Source organism: Ascaphus truei, chromosome 2 (genome assembly GCF_040206685.1).
Source record: "Ascaphus truei isolate aAscTru1 chromosome 2, aAscTru1.hap1, whole genome shotgun sequence".
Taxonomy (NCBI): Eukaryota; Metazoa; Chordata; class Amphibia; order Anura; family Ascaphidae; genus Ascaphus; species Ascaphus truei.
The window spans coordinates 414,294,909-414,320,874 of NC_134484.1; the positions used below are offsets into that span (position 1 = coordinate 414,294,909).

At 39.1% G+C, this 25,966-nt stretch overlaps 1 protein-coding gene across 1 annotated transcript in view; it reads left to right on the top strand.

The window, feature by feature from the left end:
* Positions 1-25,966, top strand: part of MALRD1 (MAM and LDL receptor class A domain containing 1) — a 662,703-nt gene that overhangs the window by 56,697 nt on the left and 580,040 nt on the right. Inside the window, exons 3-4 of the mRNA XM_075588643.1 lie at positions 18,801-18,898; positions 19,014-19,175. Of these exons, the coding sequence (XP_075444758.1) occupies positions 18,801-18,898; positions 19,014-19,175 (260 nt within the window). The remainder of the gene's footprint in view (positions 1-18,800; positions 18,899-19,013; positions 19,176-25,966) is intronic.

Here is a 25,966-nt window from a genome sequence, read left to right on the forward strand (position 1 = left end):
AACACCTCTATATATCTTAATTGGTTATGCTGATCCTAAGTGAATGCCCGACCCTATTGTCATCAGGCAAAGTAAAAATAAGCACTTTCTTGCAAATTGTAATCAATCACACTTGCCTTTGGCAGGAAATTGAATCTGTCCCTTGTAAGCATACTCATCTCTTAGATGTTAGTTTTGTAACTTTTGAAACATTGTCAAGGCACAAAATCTTGTATCTGATGTATCCCTAAATATCAAGCAGGCATATATAATTAGCTCTTAACTTCAGCAAAAATTCGGATCAGCCTGGTGTTTTTATGAGCACCTCTTAATATATTAGTTAATTTTGGCTGATCCTAAGTGAATGCCCGACCCTAGTGTCATCAGGAAAATATCTTGTTTCCCAAACAGAGCAATTTCTAGCATTAGCCAGTGAAAACTAGCTATGTAAATATTTTGGAAACATTGTTACTATTCAGAATGCACTGTTTGTAACAGCCGCGCTCCACCGCAGACACAGGAACAGACGTCACATAACGGGAACTCCCACTGACGTAAGTTTCACGTACATAGAATGCTGTGTCAAGGTACCCCGCCTCTATGAAGTTAAAAAGATGTTCAGGATCGTAGATGAATGTCCCTGTTGTTCTGAGTTGACTTATAGGATCTAGACATATTTTACCCAAGAATTGTCAAGAGAAATGTAAATACTGTACACACAAATAGAGATGTATTGATATTTGGCTCTATTGGTGTTTGCTGAATAATTGCATGGAGAAAGCACCATGTCCCATGTCATGTACAGTACAGTACAAAAGTAACGAGACACATTAGCTTAATGCATAGTGTCTTTTTTAAAGTTTGAAACGGCTACAGTAGAGATGTACAAGGTTATTAGACATGTGTACTTTACATGTGTACATTGTATCTTCTGTTCAGACCACGACTAGGTTATTACTGAAATGTAGCATTCAGAATATCCTAAGCCAAGATATTCAGTGCGCCACCTGCCGCCCACACACTGAACAGCAACAACACAAATAATAATTCCGTCTGACCACAAACGTGGTCTGTGCTACTCAGCGAGGCCGCGGATGATATGCAGACAAAAAGTGCTTATACTGCACTTTAGTGCAGCGGTTGAACAAATACTGTAAATTACGCTTTATCTGTATAAACAACTTTAAAGCATTATTTCTTTACCTTTTGGTTGCAGTGTATCCAGTAATATTGTTCAATAGGCTTCTCTTTGCAATAATCTCTTTAGGGCAAATCTTGACTAGTTATATTGCAGTACATGATAAAAAAAGTTTTATTGCCTTTTTTGTCCACCACATGAGCATAACATATGTTTTTTTTTTATCCACGGCATTAACATGCTTGTAAATGTATTGCCTAAAGTAATGTATTGCACGTCCTTCGGTGGCGAGAAAAAGTTTATGAACCCCCAATGATAGTTATGGAAATTTCATAGTTTTCCCATGAGAACCTTCTTGAATCAAAACCAGTATTTTCTTAAATATTCAATAGGTTTTATATTCAGCAATTTCATGTCTTTTGAAACAAAATTATGTATGAATTAGACAAACAATGAGTAATTAGTAGTCAGGTTATGTGTAAAAGTAAGTGAAACCCTGGATTTATCATCAAAATTAAAGGGGATTATTACAATAGGGTGTTAAAATAATTAGGTAGAATTTCAGGTGTGAGTTTGGGAGGCCCCACCCTATATAAAGATCAGAAGGTTTGTGAGTTTGGTCTTAACCATATACTGTAGGTAGGTAGTAACAAAAAAAGCAGTGCACTGCTGATCGATAGACATTTCAACCAAGCGCAATCATACCAAAATAGAAACATTTTAATGTGCACTAGACATACACATAACAATTAACTCTGACGCGTTTTGTTCCAGTGTGGAACTTTGTCAAAGAGTGACTTGTCTGATCTCGAGGTGATATTTAAATAGGTACTACTCAATCCTACTATATAACCATAATATAGTGATTTATATTATAAGATCACCTCGAAACCCTAAAAAGGACATTACAAACAAATATGTGCAAATACAAAAAAATATTTAAAAAAAATAATAATTTAACTACCAGCAACTCAATAAATATGAGTGTTGTATAGCAAAACGGTAAAAAAGTAACCAGTGAATGTGGCAATGTGTATATGAATAAGCAACAAGTATTGAATGTTCCAAAGCTATATAAACAAAATGTATCAATAATAAAAAGTGGTTGATCTTATACAACCTCCCCTCATAATTGATAATATGAAACCATAAAATATAGAACCTAAATGTTATTATAAAATATATTAAATATTACTATATAAACAGATATGGCGATAGACAGCACTAAAATTTTTTTACAAAAATGGATTGAATGTGCACAAGGGAACAGGGAGGACCCGTCTTCCTCCCAAGTAATAAGGAACACAAACGGAGGGGGGGAGAGGGGAAGGGGGAGTGTTCCCAGCACTCAATGACCATATAATAATAATAAAAAACTGGGACTATGCCAAAAAATAGATATTTAATATATAAAGCACATGAACAAAACTATGTAACAGTGTCAACCAGTATAGAAGCAAAAGGTAACAAAAATGAGACTGAATAATCTCAAAATACAAGACAGGGGAAGGGAAGGACAAGAGAATAACACACCAGGAAAAAAGGGGGAAAAGGGATAAGATAGGGGGGGCAACATTTTGGGGTGGTGACCCCTTCCTGGGGCCCGTTCCCTAAGGTCAGGAGGACCAAAGGTACTTCCCTATGTCCTGTTTCCCATGTACAAAAAGTAGATAAACCTAAACTCAATCAGCTAACAGTACTGAATAATATAAACTAAGTGTACAAGCACAAAGTGCAAAATCCAAAAAGCTATATAAAATCAACAGGAGATGTCTATACTGCATGTGTATCTGGACGAGTCCAACTGCACAAATTCTTCGATCCGTCTCTCTGTAGAAACACCTGCTACTGTTGATGAGGAGCTGCAGCTGGAACTGCCTCGGGAGCGTTGGTGAAGTACGTAACAACGCATGACGTCATCGATGGGTGGGCTTGGACTGCGAGTCTTGTCATTGGTTGGAGGACCTAAATATCCCATCCAACAATGTGCTAAATCTCTCCGATATGGAATTATCTTTAGACCAACTATCACTGCTTAACAGGGGGAAAAACGGGAAAAACGGAGCACCATGTCCAGCAATGAAAGAAAAACAGCCATCAGGAAGCGTTCCCATATACAAGCTAATTTAATGGATACAGGTTAAATACAACACACACCAACGCGTTTCGGACTATAGATAGTCCGTTATCAAGGTGAATACACATATCACATACACAATACAATTTATACAGAACCTGGCATGGCAGGAACCAACCGTACCCACTTCCGGGTAGGTCACCTGACCAGTAACACACACTACCGGGAGGTGCAACATGAATACATGACCGTATCCGACGTAAAGGTCATTGCGCAATAGGACCTGAGGTGCCTGGTGTTAGCGTCCGTGAGGAACGCGCATTGCTGGCATACCGCCATAGTCCAAGGATAGAATAGCGCATGACGTAACCACGTCGAACGGCACATGATGCATCACAATGCATCATGTTGCTAAGCGACAGGCCCCCGTCAGTCAGGAGGATAAAAAACTTTATTTAAACTACAAACAATGAAATAACTGGAGATACAAAAATGTTAAAATCAGGAATGGAAATTAAAAACAACTAATTAACTAATTACCAAAGCAACCTCAAGTATTGGGTATCTTTAAATCGTGACACATTTGTGCAATGTTAGTGAAGGTTAGGAACAACTTAATCACATTATTATAAATAAATTAGTATTAAAGATAATATGATAAACCTGTTGTGCATTTTATATTGTACATGCAGTTGTTCTAAATCTTCTATAGAGAACAAAGAAACGGATACATTTAATAACATTATTCAAAATTGACTGAAATTTTTTTTTTAAATCAAATAAATTATTTATGAAATGTTTCTGAAATGTTACTAACAGATGTTAATTAGGATATTTCGTGTTACTGCCTTTGCAAGAACGTACGAATGGAAGTTTAGGATATCGGATGGCATAACAATCATGTATCAAAAAGAAGGGATCCTATATCCCAATCGGAATTCAAACCATTAGGGATACGTGTTTGTAGATTAAAGAGCCAAAAGAGTTCCCTTCTATTAAGGATGTTTAATCTATTGCCTCCCCTGATGGGGCACGGCACGTGTCCAATACCTAAAAATGACATATTCTTCACGTCACCCATGCTACAGTTACTGAAATGGAGGGATACAGGATGGTTAATATCCTTTTTAATAATCAACCGAAGGTGTTCTAGTATACGCACCTTTAAACACCGAATATTTCTTCCTACGTACTGTTTTCCACAGCCGCATTTTAACAAGTACACCACATGTGTGGTATCGCAATTAATAAAAGAATTTATGTGATATTTTTTACCTGTTTTATTTGAAAAAAATTCAGAATTAGCTGCCATATACTTGCATGCTTTGCATTTAGAACAAGCATAACTACCCTTAGGTAAATTCCTTAGAAGAACATTGGACGAGGAAAACAGACTAGGTGAAACGTAATTTGCAATGGTTTTTGCTTTTCTAAAAACTAGTTTTGGTCCTTCCTCATAAATGAAGTGTAAAGATGGATCTGCAGCTAACACTCCCCAATGCTTCTTCACTATTTCCCTGATCTGATTCGCTTGATTGTTATATTGAACAATGAAATAGGGGGAATTTGAGTGTGTTGTGGGTTGTTGAGATTTGTTTAATAAAACTGATCTATCTGTATTAAGAACTTCACAAAATGCTTTGTCTAAGTCCCTTCTTTAGTAACCTCTGGCCTCAAACCGCTCCATCAGATCCTTGGATTGTATAAGGAATTCATCCTCATTAGTACATATTCTTCTTAATCTAATGAGCTGGCCTTTTGGTATTCCTTTAATTAAGGATTTGGGGTGGCAGCTGTCAGCCCGCAAAAACGTGTTACGTGCATTTAATTTACGGTAAACAGTGGTACTAATATTTTTATTCATATCAATTGAAAGTGATAAATCTAAAAAGTGAATGTGATGAAAATCGTGATTGACAGTGAATTTTAAATTAAATTCATTGTTATTAAGATAATTAGTGAACAAAATAAGTGAGTGCTCATCCCCATTCCAAACAAAAATAAGGTCGTCAATATAACGCCTGTAAAAAGTGATAAGGTGTCTATAGGGATTTTTATCTCCAAACACCTGGACCGACTCCCACCAACCTAAAAATAGGTTGGCATAGGAGGGGGCAAAACTCATGCCCATAGCGGTACCACGTGTTTGGAGATAAAAACTCCCATCAAACATAAAATAATTGTGTGTTAGTAAAAACCAAATTGCATTTAAAATAAAAGTGCTTTGTGCTGGTGAGAGATCTGATTGTTGCAAATAAAATCTGACAGCTGCCAACCCATGCTCATGCATTATGACTGTGTACAAGGAAGTAATATCCATAGTAAGCCAAATAAAGTCCAATTGGGCCATTATGTCACTGCTGTCCTTAATGTATGAAGGCAATCCCTGAACAATTGACTGCAAAAAATGATTAACATATCTTGAAACACCATCTCCCAAAGATCCAATACTAGAGACAATTGGCCTCCCAGGTGGGGAGACCAACGTCTTATGGATCTTTGGGAGATGGTGGAAGATAGGGATAACAGGATAGGGACGAAATAGGAATTCCAACTCCTTGGCATCCAAGGCACCCAATATAGAACCTTCATCAAGAAGAGTTCTCAATTCCCTAATAAAGGTTGTAGTTGGATCGCCTCTAAGTGATACATAGGAGGAGTGATCATTCAGTTGACGCAGTGCCTCAGTTTTATAATCAGTTTGATTAAGCACAACAATTGCTCCCCCCTTGTCCGCGCCTTTGATCACCAAGGATTTGTTTGCCTTCAAAGCATTTAATGCCACTCTTTCTCCCTTTGTAAGATTATCTAATCTTTGATGTAACGGCATAATGGAAAAAGTATAGCCCCTAGCCAGAAGAGATAGATCACGTTCCATTAACTGTTCAAATGTTGTGAGACAATGGCCCTTCATGTGTAAGGGATAAAAAACAGATTTATTCCTAAGGCCTGAGGACCGTCTGCCTAAAAAGGAAGAGGGAACATCCATGTTATCAGTGTTTTCAACAATAAGATCTTTCATATCTTGTAAACAACAATGTTCGTGAAAACTCAAGGTCTTAGTCTCTGAAACATCATCATATATATTTGTTGAATTAACATCCTCAATATCAACATTTGTACTTGGCTCAACAACATTCTTCTGATTGTAAAACCTTTTAAGAGTAAGCTTGCGGATGTACTTGTGGAGATCAATAGTAGTTTCAAACAACTTATAGTCACTACAGGGAGCAAATTTTAAACCCTTGTTTAACACAGATAACTCATTCTGGTCAAGGGTAGTGTCTGAAAGATTAATGACTCCCGTTTGTTCAATTAGAAGTTCTTTTCCGCTTCTGGGGTTTTTTTATGTTTCCTTTTTTGGCCCCTCCTTGTGCGTCTGTAGTGACCCTGTTTTTTGACCCGAAGAAGGTTCTAGATTCATATTCAGATTCCCTTTGATTTTGTTGATTGGAAGATTCTCCCCTCCCTCCTCTTTCTCTCTCTCTCTCTCTATGTTCACTCTGTCTATCTCCCGATTGATCATAGCCAACATTTTCTCTATTATTAGAAATCATCACTCTTTGAAAAAGATCAGTGTCAGAGCCCTCTGATTCTGCACTTGCCGAATGTGAAAATGAAATCTTCTTTTTAAGTATAGATTTCTGTTGTTGACCCTTCGATTTATTGGATTTTTGAGGAGTTGAGGAGTTAAAATTCCTAATTTTGGGTATCTTCTGCCAAACATAAATTTGGTTACGGGCATAGTCCTGTTTGTCCCTTTCAATTTTTAACTGTTTTTTGGACATGACTTCCTTTTCCATACTTTTTGTGTTATTCGACAAAACCAAGTCAAGGTCATCAAAACCTTCCATTTCTTTATATTGATGTAAATTTTTCTGGAGAGATGTAATTTCTTCATCTAGGGAAGATTTCTCTTTTGTTTTGGCTTTAATAATGAGGTCTATTAAGGTAAAAGAACAGACATTTAATGCCTCCGTCCATTTAGCCTCAAATTCCTGATTAATAAACCCGAATGTCGGTGATTTCTTTATTCGCAAGCCCCTTGGGATTCTTTGTGTAGAAACATAATTTTGCAAGGAAATAATGTCCCACCATAGTCTAATTTTTGTGGATAATATATTTTCCAATTTGGAAAAGTGGATTTTGAGATCTGATGCATCATCACAGTCTAACTCCAGTGTGTTATCAAACACCTGTTGAGCTTTCTTGACTCGGTGGGAGTTATCCGAGCAGTTAAAGGCAAATTGCACAGGAATGTCTGCATCCGTTTCATATTCACTTTCAGTATTATTCTGATCCATTTGGTAGTTATAATGAAATTGTTGAAAAACAACAAAACTACCAAAAAAGCTAATGGGATAACTCAACCTGAATGGTGCTTGTAAATGAATCTACAGTTGATCTGAGCTACCCCACAACAATGATGCAATGAAGGAACGTGTTGTATAGTGCTCTAAGAAACAACTGTAATAGCAAAGTAGAATATTGCTTGGAGTAAGGCAACCCTTGTATGAATTATGTCTATAAGGATGTAACCTGGTTTTGAAATGATCCCACTCAGCACAGTAGTAAGGATAAATCATTTGCACCTGCCGGTGACCAGTAGAATAAACATCCTATTTGCTTGAAGACATAAGGGGTTAAACTGGAACAGACTCACTTGAATGTAGTGCAGTAATCGTCCTGTTTGTAGATCCAGTAGCCCAGGGTTGAATCTGCCTCCGTCGGTGAGTAGACATCAGAGGGAAAAACGGGAAAAACGGAGCACCATGTCCAGCAATGAAAGAAAAACAGCCATCAGGAAGCGTTCCCATATACAAGCTAATTTAATGGATACAGGTTAAATACACTGGCGACACACTTTATTCGAGCTCGGCTAGTCCCACGAATTCGGGTATACCCGGGTGTATTGAGGTTTGTGACTGTTTTCTGCCCGAGTGCATTGGGTTATTTTCCAGGCAGCGATTGAAGCATTTTATTCCCGCTGGCTGCAATACTGCACAGTATATATATATATACTGCATTACAATTCATGAATTTATGCCATCTGGTAGACACGCGAAGCATTGCAGCCTATTAAATCCTAATCATTATAATTTAACAGATCAGCCGCCCATCAGCCAGGCATGAACCCAGGCTGGGAAGGCAAACGCAACGGGGCTTGTCAGAGGTGAGGAGCAGCGCATTCCAGGTATCTGCCAGGCACATACTGGGTATTTGCTCGAATAAAGTGTGTCGGTGCAGTACAACACACACCAACGCGTTTCGGACTATAGATAGTCCTTTATCAAGGTGAATACACATATCACATACACAATACAATTTATACAGAACCTGGCATGGCGGGAACCAACCGTAACCACTTCCGGGTAGGTCACCTGACCAGTGACACACACTACGGGGAGGTGCAACATGAATACATGACCGTATCCGACGTAAACGTCATTGCGCAATAGGACCTGAGGTGCCTGGTGTTAGCGTCCGTGAGGAACGCGCATTGCTGGCATACCACTCAGAGTCCAAGGATAGAATAGCGCATGACGTAACCACGTCGAACGGCACGTGAAGCATCACAATGCATCATGTTGCTAAGCGACAGGCCCCCGTCAGTCAGGAGGATAAAAAACTTTATTTAAACTACAAACAATGAAATAACTGGAGATGCAAAAATGTTAAAATCAGGAATGGAAATTAAAAACAACTAATTAACTAATTACCAAAGCAACCTCAAGTATTGGGTATCTTTAAATCGTGACACATTTGTGCAATGTTAGTGAAGGTTAGGAAAAACTTAATCACATTATTATAAATAAATTAGTAATAAAGATAATATGATAAACCTGTTGTGAATTTATATTGTACATGCAGTTGTTCTAAATCTTCTATAGAGAACAAAGAAACGGATACATTTAATAACATTATTTAAAATTGACTGAAATTTTTTTTTAAATCAAATAAATTATTTATGAAATGTTTCTGAAATGTTACTAACAGATGTTAATTAGATTATTTCGTGTTACTGCCTTTGCAAGAACTTACGAATGGAGGTTTAGGATATCGGATGGCATAACAATCATGTATCAAAAAGAAGGGATCCTATATCCCAATCGGAATTCAAACCATTAGGGATATGTGTTTGTAGATTAAAGATCCAAAAGAGTTCCCTTCTATTGAGGATGTTTAATCTATTGCCTCCCCTGATGGGGCACGGCACGTGTTCAATACCTAAAAATGACATATTCTTCACGTCACCCATGCTACAGTTACTGAAATGGAGGGATACAGGATGGTTAATATCACTGCTTAACAAAGGTTTAGGTTTCTCTCCACAACAGGACTTTCAACTTTTCCAAACAATAATCGACCTGCAGAAATTTACACGAAATTTGTCTTTAAAAAATAAAAATTCTTCCAAAAGTAGCACAGATATATCAGGATCACAATAAGCGATTCTCAGATGGGGATGGAACTCAGTCACTTTGAATACTAATATATGATTAAATGCCTTTAATTTGTGGGATCAGTGTGCATTATCCGATATGAACAATCTCCTTGAACAATAAGGTGAAAGGATTAACACATTCACCCAACCTTTCTTCAGCCACCAAGATTCGGGCTTGAGAAAAAAATCTATATTTTGCCCCAATTTCAAAAGGGGACTATAAATCACTACTTTTGAGAGACTAGTGGAATAAGATTTGAGATTACAGACTAATGGCTTTTCTTGCTCAGAATTTCTAATAATTTAACATATTCAGAAATTCAGCAACTGGATAGACTGAGAAATGATAATACCATTGTTATAAAAAAAAACGCAGATAATGGGTATGCTCTTGTCGTACAATCGACCACGCAATATCAGCTTGGGGCACTTAGACAGTTAAATGATAAAAATTCATACACACTTTTGAAGAGAGACCCCACCTCTGTTTATTTGGGTGAACTCTCACAATTTATTGATTTCAGTAAAATTCTATGTGTCTTGAATTCAAAAGAGTGCGAGTTCTTGAGCTGTCCACATCCCGTGATTCTGGTATTCCACCATCTCCTAAAGATCCATAAGTCACTGGTAGACCCTCCTGGTTGGCCTATAGTTTTCAGTATTGGATCTTTGGGAGATGGTTTATTGCGGTATTTGGACAGATTTTTTAAACCTTTGGTATTCCATTTACCGTCTTTAATTAGGTATATTCATCAGATCTTATTGTCACTTTACAAGATATACAATGGAAAAGAGATTATAGGTGGGTCACGTTAGACGTGACCTCTCTCTACTCTATTATAGAACACAGACATGGATTGGCAGCAGTACGTCACTATTTAGAATGATCTGATCTTCCTATATGACAATGCACATTTTTATTAGAGTCTATCAATTTTTACTCACTCATACAGTAACTATTTCTTATTTGATGCACAATTTTATTTACAGAAAAAAGACACGGCAATGAGTACATCTTTTGCAATTTCTTATGCCAATTTATTTATGAGGTGGTGGGAAGCACAATATCTATATCACGACACCAATTTATTTCGTAAACACATTATTTTCTACAAAAGATACATTGATGATCTGATTATGGCGTGGTATGGGGATGATAATTCACTTTGCACTTTTATTCACCATCTTAATACTAATGATTTAAATTTACTTTTCACTTATGAACATAATATACACCACATTAACTATTTAGATGTGACCTTGTACATCGACAATGACAAATTAATTTAAACAGATATCTTTAGAAACACGCATTCAATGAACTCTCTACTATGTGCCCAGAGTTGCCACCATGGGCGTCCGCAGGGGGGGGCAAGGGGAGGCGCTTGCCCCCCCCTGGATCCTGGGCTGCCAACAGCGGGGGACAGAGGGCACTGGCGTGACAGGATTTAGTGCGCTCACGATGTGCAAGAAAGCGCGCGCGTATCTTCCCTGCTTCCCCCCCCCACCTGGGACCCTCCCTTCCTCCCCCCGAGCCCGCTCATAGCCGCTCGCGGCACTTCCTGTGCCTGCTGCTAGTGAGCGCGTGACTATCCGTGTCGCAGAATCTTCCCGCTCCTCTACTGGTGGCTGCGCAGTGTCCCCCTTCTTCCCCGGGTCTCCGTGGCTGCCCACCCGCCCAGGGTGATAGTAGGTAGGTGCAGGGGTGCGGCCGCCAGGGGGGGGAGGAGTTGCCTCCTGTCCTGTTGCTCCCTCCTGTCCTGGTGCTCCCTCCTGTACTGGTGCTCCCTCCTGCCCTGGTGCTCTGCTCCCTCCTGTCCTGGTGCTCCCATCCCCCGTCCCCTTGATGTGGAAGATGAGCGCAGGGGCGGGTAGTGGTGATGCACTTCTGGCTGGTCGGATCGCCGGCCTACCCCCCCCCTCCCGTCCCCAGGCACTTACATCCGGCGCTGCATCTCTTGCTCCACTTTGTGTGTGTGTGTGTGTGTGTGTGTCTGAGGCTGTGTGTGTGTCTGAGGCTGTGTGTGTGTGTCTGTCTGAGGCGTGTGTGTGTGTGTGTCTGAGGCTGTGTGTGTGTGTGTCTGAGGCTGTGTGTGTGTGTCTGTCTGAGGCGTGTGTGTGTGTGTCTGAGGCTGTGTGTGTGTGTGTCTGAGGCTGTGTGTGTGTGTCTGTCTGAGGCGTGTGTGTGTCTGAGGCTGTGTGTGTCTGAGGCTGTGTGTGTGTCTGAGGCTGTGCGTGTGTGTGTGTGTGTGTGTGTGTGTGTCTGAGGCTGTGTGTGTGTGTGTGCGTGTGTGTCTGAGGCTGTGTGTGTGTGTGTGTGTGTCTGAGGCTGTGTGTGTGTGTGTGTCTGAGGCTGTGTGTGTGTGTCTGTCTGAGGCGTGTGTGTGTGTGTCTGAGGCTGTGTGTGTGTGTGTCTGAGGCTGTGTGTGTGTGTGTCTGAGAGAGGGAGAGTCTGAGAGAGGGAGAGTCTGAGAGAGTCTGAGAGAGGGAGAGTCTGAGAGAGTCTGAGAGGGGGAGAGTCTGAGAGAGTCTGAGAGAGTGAGAGGGAGAGTCTGAGAGAGTGAGAGGGAGAGTCTGAGAGACTGAGAGGGAGAGTCTGAGAGAATGAGAGGGAGAGACTGAGAGGGAGAGTCTGAGAGGGAGAGACTGAGAGGGAGAGTCTGAGAGACTGAGAGGGAGAGTCTGAGAGACTGAGAGGGAGAGACTGAGAGACTGAGAGACTGAGAGGGAGAGACTGAGAGGGAGAGTCTGAGAGGGAGAGACTGAGAGGGAGAGACTGAGAGGGAGAGACTGAGAGGGAGAGACTGAGAGGGAGAGACTGAGAGGGAGAGACTGAGAGGGAGAGACTGAGAGGGAGAGTCTGAGAGACTGAGAGGGAGAGTCTGAGAGACTGAGAAGGAGAGACTGAGAGACTGAGAGACTGAGAGGGAGAGACTGAGAGGGAGAGACTGAGAGGGAGAGTCTGAGAGGGAGAGACTGAGAGGGAGAGACTGAGAGGGAGAGTCTGAGAGGGAGAGTCTGAGAGGGAGAGACTGAGAGGGAGAGACTGAGAGGGAGAGACTGAGAGGGAGAGTCTGAGAGGGAGAGTCTGAGAGGGAGAGACTGAGACTGAGAGGGAGAGACTGAGAGGGAGAGACTGAGAGGGAGAGTGTGTGTGTTTGTGTCTGTCTGTCTGTGAATGAATACAGACACCAACCCACAGTCAGTCACCCACCCAAGTGTCAGTCACACATGAGTCAGTCAGGCACCCACCTACCCAAGTGTCAGTCACCCACCCCGTCACCCACACACCCCCACACCCACTCTCTCTCTCTGTCTAGTTAAAATTATGCCCCCCCCCTGAAAACATTTCTGCGGACGCCCATGGTTGCCACCCCAAGACATTGATCAAGAGCATCCCCAAGGCACAATTTGTAAGACTGAAAAGGTAATGTTCAAATAATGAGACTTTTCTTTTACAATCAAAAGAAATGACTACACGGTTTATAGCTAGAGGCTATAAAACCAAAGATGTTGAAGAAGCTTTTAATTATGCTGACTCTTTAGATAGGAATGATCTCATTAAACAGATACCCAATAAATTCAAACATAGAACTAGACCTTATCAGCATGCCAATAATGATCAGAACTGTCCAGTGTTTATAACTACATATAACAGATAGGCACATTCAATTTGTGCTATAGTTCAATAACACAGGAACATCTTATCATTAGACAAGGATATAGCTATGCTGATAGAGAGTGGTCCTAATTTTGTCTTTAGGAAAGCTAAGACACTGGCCTCTCGTCTCTCTCCTTATTTATTTAACTCTAAACCTCCTTATTCCAGAATATGACGTATTCCTACTGGATTCTCTACCTGTGGAAGGTGTTCTGTGTATATATGCTTGCTTGATCAAATTTATAACATCCAATAATTCCAAATTTCGAATAAATAACTTTATCAATTGCCATACAAGTTTTGTAATCTATCGTTTAGAATGTGGCTGTCACAAAAAATATATAGGTCGGACAATAAGACCGTTACGGTCTAGAATAATTGAACATGTACGACTTATCAAAAAGAAGGTTATGTCACATCTAGTAGCCCGCCACTGTTCGTCCTGCCCACAAGGGGGAATTGTTAATTTTTTATTTTCTGGGATCGAACATATTCCCCCCACCCCAGAGGGGGTGATAGATTAAATAATTACATTAAAAAAAATGTTTTGGATATATATACGTTGAATACCTTGACCCCTTCAGGAATAAATATAGAATGGGATCTTAAACATTTTCTAACAGATTAATAGTTTCAGCTTAAGATGTCGAAGGTTGACTTAGTCCTGTAACTACTTACCATTATTATTGTTATTTATGTACTATAATAACCTTTTCAGTTATGTATCTATATTGTTATTTCTATGGCTGATAACTTTATTACTAATTATTATTTTATGATATCTATTTTTTGAACAGTAATATTTCCTATATTTTGTAATAACATTTAGGTTCTATAATTTAAGGTTTCATATTATCAATTATGAGTTTATTACTAGGGAAGGTTGTATAAGATCAACCCCTTTTTTTATTGATACATTTTGTTTATATAGCTTTGGAACATTCAATACTTGTTGATTATACATATACACATTGCCACATTCACTGGTTATTTTTTTAGTGTTTTGCTATACAACACTCTTATCTATTGAGTTGCTAGTAGTTAAACGATTTTGTTATTATTTTGTTTTTTATTTCATTTGTAATATTTGTTTGTATTGCACATGTTTGTTTGTAATGTCCTTTTTAGGGTTTCAAGGTGATCTTATAATTAAATCACTATATTGTGGTTACATTGTTGAAGTGTTGACAGATTAAACTGTAATTATTCTACAGCTGGGTTTTACCTGACACACTTCCCTGACCCAATCCAATCAAGGATTAAGTAGTACCTATTTAAAGATCACCTCGAGATCAGACCAGTCACTCTTTGACAAAGTTCCACACTGAACAAAACGTGTCAGAGTTAGTTGTTATGTGTATGTCTATTGCACATTAAAATTGTTCTATTGTTCTATGATTGCGCATGGTTGAAATTTCTATCTAACAATCAGAAGTGCACGGCTTTATATGTTACTACCTACTTCCGGATATCTCAGCTGGAGAATGCTGTTTTGGATCCAATCAACAAACGGCTGTTACACAGACGAACAAACATCATGCTGTGAGTACCTTCTTACTGATAGGCACCGGGACACCGTGTGGGACACCAGAACTTACAGGCTTGGAGGGGTTGCGGTGCAGGGATTCGGGTGTTTGCCGTTGGATACACCTTCATGGTGGGTTCATTAACCATATAGGTGTTTGGAAACACATAATGTCGCAATCAAAAGAAATCTCTGAGTACCTCAGAAAAATAGTTATTGATGCTCATTAGTCTAAAAAGGGTTACAAATCCATTTCTAAGGATTTGGGGCATCACCAATCCACTGTCAGACAAATGGAGAAAGTTCAAGACCACTGTCACTCTACCCTGGAGTGGTCGTCCTACCAAAATCTCTGCAAGAACAAACTGGCAAATCATCCAAGAAGTCCAAAAAAAACCAGAGTAACATCCAATGATCTGCAGGCCACTTTCGCCTTGGCTAACGTGAGTGTTCATGAATCGCCTATCAGAAAAAGACAGAACAAAAATACTGTTCATGGAAGTATAGTCAGGATGAAACCACTGTTCTCTAAAAAGAACACTGTTGCTCATCTCAAGTTTGTGAAAGAGCACATACAACAATGTTCTCTGGACAGAATAGTCAAAGGTTGAACTCTTTGGTCTCAATGAGAAATGTTAGGTCTGGCGAAAACCAAAACACTGCATTCCTACAGTAGAACCTCATCTCAACCGTAAAGCATGGTGGTAGCAGTGTGATGTTTGGGGCTGCTTTGCTGCCTCAGGACCTGGATGGCTTGTCATCATTGACACAATCATGAATTCTGCATTGTATCTGAAGGTTCTAGAGGAGAATATTATACCATCCGTCCATGAGCTGAAGCTGAAGCGAAAGCGGGTCATACAGCCAGACAATGATCTTAAACATACAAGCAGATCTACAAAACAATGGCTGCAGAAGAAGAAATTCTGCATTTTAAAATGGACTAGTCAAAGTCCGGCCTTAACCCCATCAAAATGTTGTGGCAGGACCTGAAGTGCGCTGTCCATGCAAGGAAGCCCTAAACTGTCACTGAGTTGAAGCATTTCTGTAAGGAGGAATGAGCCAAAATGCCTCAAAACTGATGTGAGAGACTGACCAGCAGTTACAGGAAGCACTTGGTTTAAGTTATTGCTGCTCAAGGGTTACTGAATCTAAAGGTTCACATACTTTTTTACACATGGATATTGAATGTCTAATCATTTGTTGATAAATGTTGAAAAAGTATCATGTTTTGTGTAATTTGATTGATCAGGTTATCTTTATCTATTATTAGGACTTAGATTCAGATATAATAACATTTTAGGTTTGAAATATGTGAATTACCGTATGTGAAACTCCTAAGTGGTTCCCAAACTTTTTCATGCCACTGTATATATTTGATACCACACTTCCAATTAACCTCATAGACTACATATTTTGCGTGACAATCTACAAAGGAACTGATGGTATAATTTGTAGTTTTTGATTCAATTTGATGTCCCACATTTAAGACATCCTTTCCGTGTTCGTGTATGAAAAGCCATATCTTTCCATATCTTTCCAATCTTTCGCGTAAAAAAAATCTAACACACATGTCCCTTATATTTTTACTTCTATAAATACATCTTGGGGTATTCGGTAATATCTCTCTCTCAAAAGCAGGTCCCATCTCAAAATAAGCCTATTTTCAGTAAATTCTGTGTAACCTCTCTTTGAAGCTAAATGAAATCCTGTTATAAACGCTAAATTATTATCTTTAGTATCCATTTCCTAATATTTTTTCATTTTAGGCACCAGCAGCTTTTGTCTATCAATTTTGAGTGCTCTCTGATGAGCCTTTGCAAGTACCTTCAGGCAACGAATTTATGAGCATATTCATGCAGTAGATGAAAAAAAAAAAACATATCTTATGCTCCAGAAGCTCACGCAGTGGAAAAAAATAAAGGGGACAAGTATTTTGTTTTAGCATTTACAGCAATATAACTAGTCAAGATTGGCCCTAGAGTGGGCAACAGACTAAAGAGATTATTGCAAAGAGAAGCATAGTAGACAACAGTTTTGGATACACTGAAACCAAGAGGTCTGAATAAAGAAATACACTTTCCAAGGATTTTTTTAAGGTTTTTATATAATCGTATATAATAGGTGAATTGCATTTTATACTATAATACTTAGGGATTTGCATTGTAAATAATACGATGGGATAGGAAAAATTGTATGTTTTTATAAAATTGCATTTAAGGAGCAAATCACCCTGTCTGGTAAATTAGGATTGCGTGGTGCATAAAGGGGGTTGTCTTGTTTGACAAACAAACAAAGTATCCCACAAATGCACTTCAGAATGAGGTGTCACGAATAAACAACGTGTGTGTGCTGAACTTGCGCATTTTGAGTGAAACTTCTTTGTGTTTTGCAACTGTTTTGTCACAGAAATTGAATTTGTGGTGGTGATGTTTTCAATTAAAAATCAAAACACAATTTCAGTGCCAAAACACAAAGAAGTTTGACTTAGAATGCGCTTGTGTGGCACACACTCCCTGTTTTACCTATTTGCACTTCTATATGTACAGTATAGTAACTGTGAATTCCTTGTGTTTGTCTCTGTGTGTGTGTGTGTGTGTTTGTGTGAGTGTGAGTCTGTGTGTGTACCTGTTTCTGCATGTCTTTGTGTGTCTGTGTTTGTCTCTGTGTGTGTCTGTGTGTGTCTCTCTGTATGTTTCTGTCTCTGTGTGTCTGTCTGTGTTTGTGTATGTGTGTGTGTGTGTCTCTCTGTGTGTGTCTGTGTGTGTCTGTGTGTGTCTGTGTGTGCGCTTGCTCCATCTGTGCTGCAGCTCCGCCTGTGAGCTTGCTTTGTCCATGCTGCATCAGCGTCTAAGCGCACCCAGCTGGCGCCTACTGCGCAGGTGCAGAGCCAATGCCTACAGCGCAGGTGCGCCAAGCTGTCTGCAACGGCTCCTGCGAATGCGTGCCGAGCGGGAGAGGCCTCTGCATGCCCGCCGGCTGCCATAATGGCCTCTTCTGCCAGCAGTAACGTCACTTCCGGAAGTGCACTTCTGTCACTATCAAGGCTATTTACTCCAAGGGAAATGGCAAAGGGATGGCATTGTCTCACTAGATAAGTAAATGTGTGGTTGGTTGTTGATGCTCTCTTGCTGTCCTCTCTCTCTTCCTCTCTCTGCGTGTCACGGTGGATACTTTATCAAGTTATTGCACTTATGCTCACTTCCGAGTTCAGAGGAATGACTTCACATTGTTTGGACGATGTATAGAGAGACTGACAGATACCCACAGATGTTTTAACAGACATTGAAAAAGCCCTGAGCGAGAAACTTGCTGGCCTAAGTCATGTGTAAAATGTGAATTATCCGTTGTAAAAATAATTCACTATGTGTGCCATCTTGATTGGAGTAAGTGGTATATTTTATGAATTAAGGAAGATAATTAACTACAGTATCTGTGTCTCTACCAGCAGGTTTAAACCACCCAGTTAGTTCCAATTTAGTTAACAGTTAAGATAATTTGTTTAGCTTGGAGTATATATTATTATTATTATTATTATTATTAGATGAGAAGAGATTATGCCACCATTTTACTTGTCTGTCTCTCCCCGTGTGTCTGTATATATATATATATATATATATATATATATATATATATATATATATATATATATATATATATATATATATATAATTAGGCACTATGTAGAGATGGCCGAATTTGCCAAAATTCTATTTACTGATTTATTTTCAAATTTATATATATTTTTTTAAATTATTATATATTTAAAATTAATAAAACTTCCCATTATTGCTATAATATAAGATGAAAACTGCAACCAAAAATAAGTGAATTTAGGTCAAACTAAAGCCTAAAATTTGTTAGAAACCTAACCTAAACAAAAATCAAAACTCCAGTGAGTACATCTAGTAAGAATTTAAGAACATGCTAAAATTATAATTGTCTAATATTATTTGTATCAATGACTTCCAACAGCTCATTTCCTGGCATTATCGTCTCATGATGAAGTCGGCGCACATGCAATTTTAAGAAGCAAAGACTTCCTTCCAACTGACAGCATAACTTCTTGCCAGGCAAGTCATTTTATTATTTTTTAATTTGTTCGGTCCTGTATTTTTCTTGCTTACTTGGACAGTTTCGACTTTTCAATCTGTTTTTAAAAGAGATTTTGATCTTTCTCATTGCTAGTTAAGATTTTATTATCACTTCGCTGATGTAAAGGGTACGCTCAAGGTGGGATTACAAATGCAGCTTGAAGATCAAGTTAAAGACATCTGGAAACAGGAACCAAACCATAGAAATGCATGGCGAAGAGATGTCATCACTTTGAATAGCACTGAGAAATTTAAGGTTTGTTTTGCCTAATGTATTAAACCCTTTAAAGACTACTTTGACCAAATATTTTTATATTATTTTTAAGATAATATGGAAATATCAAATATGACACAGCTTTGCTTTTTATTGCAGCACTCTCTTTATTGACCTGAAACAAATTAACATAATGGATTGAATTGGGTCTGCTGTAAAGAGGTTAGGGGGAGGCTAACAATATTATCAACATAACTACAGTACAGTATATAACCAGACACCATTAACAGATGTAATGCCAGATGTCTAGAGAAGAGTAAAAGTAGCCCCACCACAAAAGCTGTGGGAAAGAAACTGTAGGAAATAGGAAAGAAACTGATAACTACAGGCCAATGAGCTTAGAGTCGATAGTGAAGAAATTAATGGAAACAAGGCTGAAAGATCGTATTGTTTAATAACTAAAGTTGAGTTATTTACCAGATTCTATGTGGCATGGATTTACCGGTATGAGATCGTGTCTGGCTGATTTTTATGACTGGTTAATTAAGGTAACAGGTCAGGTGGAATCAGTAGATGTACAGTAGATTACCACAATTTTTGTAAGGAATTTTGACAATGTGGTGTATAGAAGACGGATAAACAAGTTGTAAATTGTTTGGGATTGTTTGAGGTGGGGGTTGAATGGCATTGGTTGAAGGATAGGCAGATCTTTGTGATAAATGGAGCACATTCAGAGTGGGAGATGTTACTCAGGGATCTGTGTTGGGGCAGCACTATTTATTAACTTCATTAGTGACATTAGAATTGGTCTAAAATAGAAAGTGTGCATTTTTGCAGATGATTCAAAGATCTGCATCAGGGTTGACACTCCATGTGGGGCAAACATATTTATTAATGATTACTCAAGTGTAATATAATTTGTGATTTTCATGCATCATTTTAACACCAACATTTTCATTTGTGGTGCTTTACACATAGGCCCCATGGTCTCCAGTACTGAACACAGTATTTTAGGGAAGTCCAATGATCTATAAAATGACAACTCTATCGCTCTCTTTCTGCTGCTAACACATTTCCCTATGCACCATAGCATCTTTCTGCCTTTCCATGTTACTTTGTTATATTATTTACCTACATTTTTACCTACTTTTAAGTCAGCTAAAATAATGACTTCCCGATTCCTTCCTTCTAGATTGGTTGACATTATACTGCCAATAATCTTATATTTTGCCTTTGGATTTTTTTGACCACAGTGCATGATATTGTAGTTTCTTCCATTAAACTGCAGTTGTGACATTATTAACCATCCATCCAATCTACCTTAATCAGAAAGTCAAGGATCAAATAGGGCGAGAGGTTTTAAAGCTGGAGGGGAAATGGGGAGATCAGGTGGGTCAAGGAGTTATTTTCTTCATTCAAATTATATTTCTATTTTTCTACTAAAAGTCATACACATGCAGTGTTCTCTAGATTCCTTACGTTAGTGAACGAAGATATATATTGTTTGTTCTTTTTCCTTGTAGAAGGATTTTTTCCCCCAGCTATAGCTTGAAAGACTGTGGGGACCAGGGCCGTTTTAGAATTTTCCACCCATAGGCCGCCGTACACACTTACCTTTTTGCTGCACTGGCCTCCTCCTCTTGCAGCCTCCTGATGTCAGATGGTGACACGTTACCATGCCAACAGGATGCCATGTGACATCACTTTGTCATGGTAACATGTCACCACATGATGTCGTGGCGTCATTTGACGCCATAATGCTGGAGGAGGAGGGCATCGCTGAAGGAGGAAGTAAAAGACCTTTAAAGAGGCCCCATGCTCTCTCCCGGCAATCAGATTAATTGTTGTGCAGAGGAGAGTGGGGCCTCAGTAACTGCAGCACCGCCCCATCCAGAAATTTGCCGCCCTCCTGAAATTCGCTGCCGTTAGCCCTTGTAGGCCTATGCCTAAACACGTACCTGGTGGTGACCATACAGATGCAGCCACGAGTATTAGAACTCTGCCTGGGTAGATTCTGGGGCAGTCTCACAGTAAATGCCTCAACGTTGCTGCAACATTGCCTCAACATTTCTGTGAGATTCTTAATGGCCCATAGGATTAACACAGCAGGGGGTCCCTGCAAACTGAAGGGGACTGCAGGGACCCCCTGCTGTGTTAATCCGATGGGCCATTAAGAATCTCTGGAGAAGTGTATCAAAGAGGATACACCAAAGAAATCCCTTTCGTAGGCGCACCGCAGACCTTTATAGTATATACGGTCAGGGGTGAATGTGATGGGTGAAGTTAACTTTATTTCATACTGATGTGTCAAACGTGTAGTTAAAACAGTATATAGTATGAATCTACAGTATATACTCGAAATAAAAGATAGACACCTATAGTCTATTTGGTCTCTGCCATGCCTCTCCTTTATTGTCTATGTATTACTCTATAAGGAATAGATACGCCCTTTTGTTATATATATATTTTGTTTTATCTTTCTATGCTTCTACAACCCATGTGCTTTTTTGGGGTTTTAAAATATCCTTGGTATATATAGATGGATGGATATATATCCTTCAGTTATTTTTGGTTTGGGGTAATGTCATCTGATCCCTCGTTTGGGAGGGTTGTGTTCTTTATCATATATGACCAAAGTTCCACTGTAGGAGTCTGTTCCCTGTATCCCTGTTTAGTATATGTTGCTGTATTTTAGCATAGGAGAACGTGCCCTAGTTGGCTGATGGTACAAAGTCGCAGGGGGTTGTTTGTAAAGCACCTACTGTATAAGACAGGTTATGGGAATATTGGTGTATACTTGTTTAGCACGTATGTTTATCAAGAGCAGTGTGTTAACACTCTTTTAGTGGATCTAGGTGGTAGTTACTAAAGTGGCAAAAAAACCCTATATGTGATATGGTAAGTTTGCAGATGGTATTAGGTTCCACGCAGTGTTGTATGGTTAACACTGCATTTGAGGAATTAGGGCATGGAGATGCCTCATGTACAGTATATTGTATCCCTTATATACCAAAAGAAAAAACGCATCTGTGCTAGCCAGTGCAGTCTGTTGCCACAAGTTTTTTATGTGTCTAGTACGCACCACGCATGCGCTCATGAGTGGGGCCGTTCATAGCCCTCAGTTTGTTATATAGACTCCGTCCGCGCATGCGTCAGAATGGGCTTCTATTGATACTGATCTGTGTGATCTGCGTACAGTGCAAGGTAGGTAAATCAATAGATAGGCAGGCGCTGTGTTCTATTGCGATCTTTAGAAATCTAGGAATGTATTCTAAATTTTTAATATGGGGTTCCCCGTGCATAGACGGAAAAAAGCCCCGCGTTGATCTTACGATACTAGGAGTTGCGTACGCAATGAGTATTGGGCTGGTGTGTATTTTAATCACACAATCTTGCACGTGTTCTTGTTAGAACGGGGTTTTGCGCCGTATTGTGTAATTTTTCTAGAGGGTAGTGTAGAAGATACTGTTGGCACTATTGGAGCGCCACATGCGCATGCGCCCGACAGGGCTTACACGAATGCTGTTCTGTGTGTCCTGCGTGTAGTGTGAGATAGGTAGATACACAAAAAGACAAGCGGTGTATTTATATTGCGATCTTACACATATAGGAGTAGATGTTTTGGTAGTCTAACTTAAATTCCCTGTGCACACACAGAAATATGTCCTATGTTGATATATAATTATGGCAGCTGCATACGCAATGCGTGGTAGGCTGAAATGTGGTTGGTTCACGTAGTAGTGCAGATGTTCTTGTTAGAAAGGATCTTTTTTCCGTCTATGCACGGGGAACCCCATATTAAAAATTAACCATACAACACTGCGTGGAACCTAATACCATCTGCAAACTTACCATATCACATATAGGGTTTTTTTGCCACTTTAGTAACTACCACCTAGATCCACTAAAAGAGTGTTAACACACTGCTCTTGATAAACATACGTGCTAAACAAGTATACACCAATATTCCCATAACCTGTCTTATACAGTAGGTGCTTTACAAACAACCCCCTGCGACTTTGTACCATCAGCCAACTAGGGCACGTTCTCCTATGCTAAAATACAGCAACATATACTAAACAGGGATACAGGGAACAGACTCCTACAGTGGAACTTTGGTCATATATGATAAAGAACACAACCCTCCCAAACGAGGGATCAGATGACATTACCCCAAACCAAAAATAACTGAAGGATATATATCCATCCATCTATATATACCAAGGATATTTTAAAACCCCAAAAAAGCACACCGGTTGTAGAAGCATAGAAAGATAAAACAAAATATATATATAACAAAAGGGCGTATCTATTCCTTATAGAGTAATACATAGACAATAAAGGAGAGGCATGGCAGAGACCAAATAGACTATAGGTGTCTATCTTTTATTTCGAGTATATAGATTCATACTATATACTGTTTTAACTACACGTTTGACACATCAGTATGAAATAAAGTTAACTTCACCCATCACATTCACCCCTGACCGTATATACTATAAAGGTCTGTGGTGCGCCTACGAAAGGGATTTCTTTGGTGTATCCTCTTTGATACACTTCTCCAGCTATTCTAACCCATCCCTAGGCAGCACGCTTTGTCCAACAAGGGGTTTAAGAGCGAGGTTTCCTCCACCATAGCAGCCATTAAGAATCTCACAGAAATGTTGAGGCAATGTTAAGGCATTTACTGTGGGACTGCCCCAGAATCTCCCAGGAATTTCTCAGGTAAGTGTTCTAATACTGGTAGCTGCTAGTGAAATGCAATTCAGTTATTGATATTTAGTTTGGAAGATTGTCAAGTACTGTACATTGATAAGGGCTCACTGTTTGTTTGTTTTTTTAATCTACCCCTGTGGAAAAGGAAATAATGGCTTATTCTCTCAAAAGATTAGTTTTTTTTTATTGATTCAACATGTTATATAGTGGTTTGTTACTATTTACTGAACCACCAAAATCCATAAAGAATGCAACTAACTTATACTCGAATCATCTGTCATTTGTAAGGTACCCTGTAAAGTGGGAAACACTGAAATTTAAGATGATCCAATGGAAAGCAATACTTGGTGTAGTCTCAGAGGAAAGGGCACTTGTGCCCTAAAACGTCATGTCTGTACCTGCTCTGCTTATGCATTAAATACAGAGTAAGTTTCTTTCAATCCAGATCCCTATCTGCTTCCTTCACCTCAACTGCTACCAACAGGAAAAAAGGGGGTGATCTACTAAGGTCTGTTGTGGAATAATTTACCTGATTCAGTGGTAACCACAATTAACTTGAAAGCCGGTTAATGCCGAATCAGGTAAGATATCCCACAATAATTTTCCCCTGAGCACGTTATATCTGAAAATATGGTATTATACTAAGAAAACACATTTAAAAGGTGCATTATATATATATATATATATATATATATATATATATATATATATTTTTATTTTTTTTTCGTGAAACAGTTGTGTGAGTCAAGGTTGAATGTTTATTCATGCTTGAGTATACATTTAAAAAAGAAGTCAAATAAATAATACATTTTTAATGTCATCTAAAAATAAGTATCATGTAAACATTGAGATAGATGTAGGACATGTACAACTATAGATATTGTTAAATTAAACTAAAATTCATAGATGTATCTAATCAGTCTCTGACAAAAAAAGCCAAAGGCACACTTTCTACATTGCTTTTTCTTACAATGTGCTATTAGTAATTAAGAAATAATAACATCTCATTGGAATGTGAATGTTTAAAGCCATTATAAAACAATGAAGCAAAAATTGTTTAAAACAATGGAATTGATTTATAGTATATTGTAAAAACATCTGACATGTTCTCTTGAAGCTTAAACAAAATAGACCACTTGTAATCTCCAATAAAGCATGCCTCGTGTGAAGTGAGATAGACATTATGACATTTTGTAATGAAAGCCACAGGATATTAGCAAATTGCTAAATACACGTGAGTAAATATACTTGGCTTCAAAGGAGCAGCAAGTGATCAGATAACAGCAAAAAGTAACCTCATAAGGGCTGTTATATATAGCATGCGGCCGTGCGGCCGCGCGTGCCTATGAGAATGCGCGTGCACGTGCCAGCCTGCTTTTCCTGTTTATAGAGCAGGGAGCTGTGTATGTGTGTGTATGTGTGTGTATGTGTGCGTGTATGTGTGTGTATATACGTTTATATGTGTGTGCATGGGTTGTGTGAGTGAAAGGAAGACATAAGCAAGATTTTTTAAAGAAAATAAAAGTTTAATAAATATTATATTTTTTTAGTTCTGCAATCATTGACACACACACACACACACACACACACACACACACACACACACACACACACACACACACACACACACACACACACACACACACACACACACACACACACACACCATCCATCCATCCATACAAACACACATCCATCCATACAAACACACATCCACGCATACATGCATACATACACACATTCACGCATACATGCATAAATACATACACGCATAAATACATACACGCATACACGCATACATACATACATACACACATTCACGCATACATGCATAAATACATACACGCATACACGCATACATACATACACGCATACACGCATACATGCATACATACCTACATACATACACGCATACACGCATACACGCATACATACATACACGTATACATGCATACATACATCCACGCATACATGCATACATGCATACACACATACACGCATACACGCATACACGCATACATACATACACACATATACATACATTTCAGAGCCGGTAGCGGCGCGAAAAGATGTTTTTCTTCATCTTCGCCGCCGTCTGTCGGCTCCCCGCTCCCTGC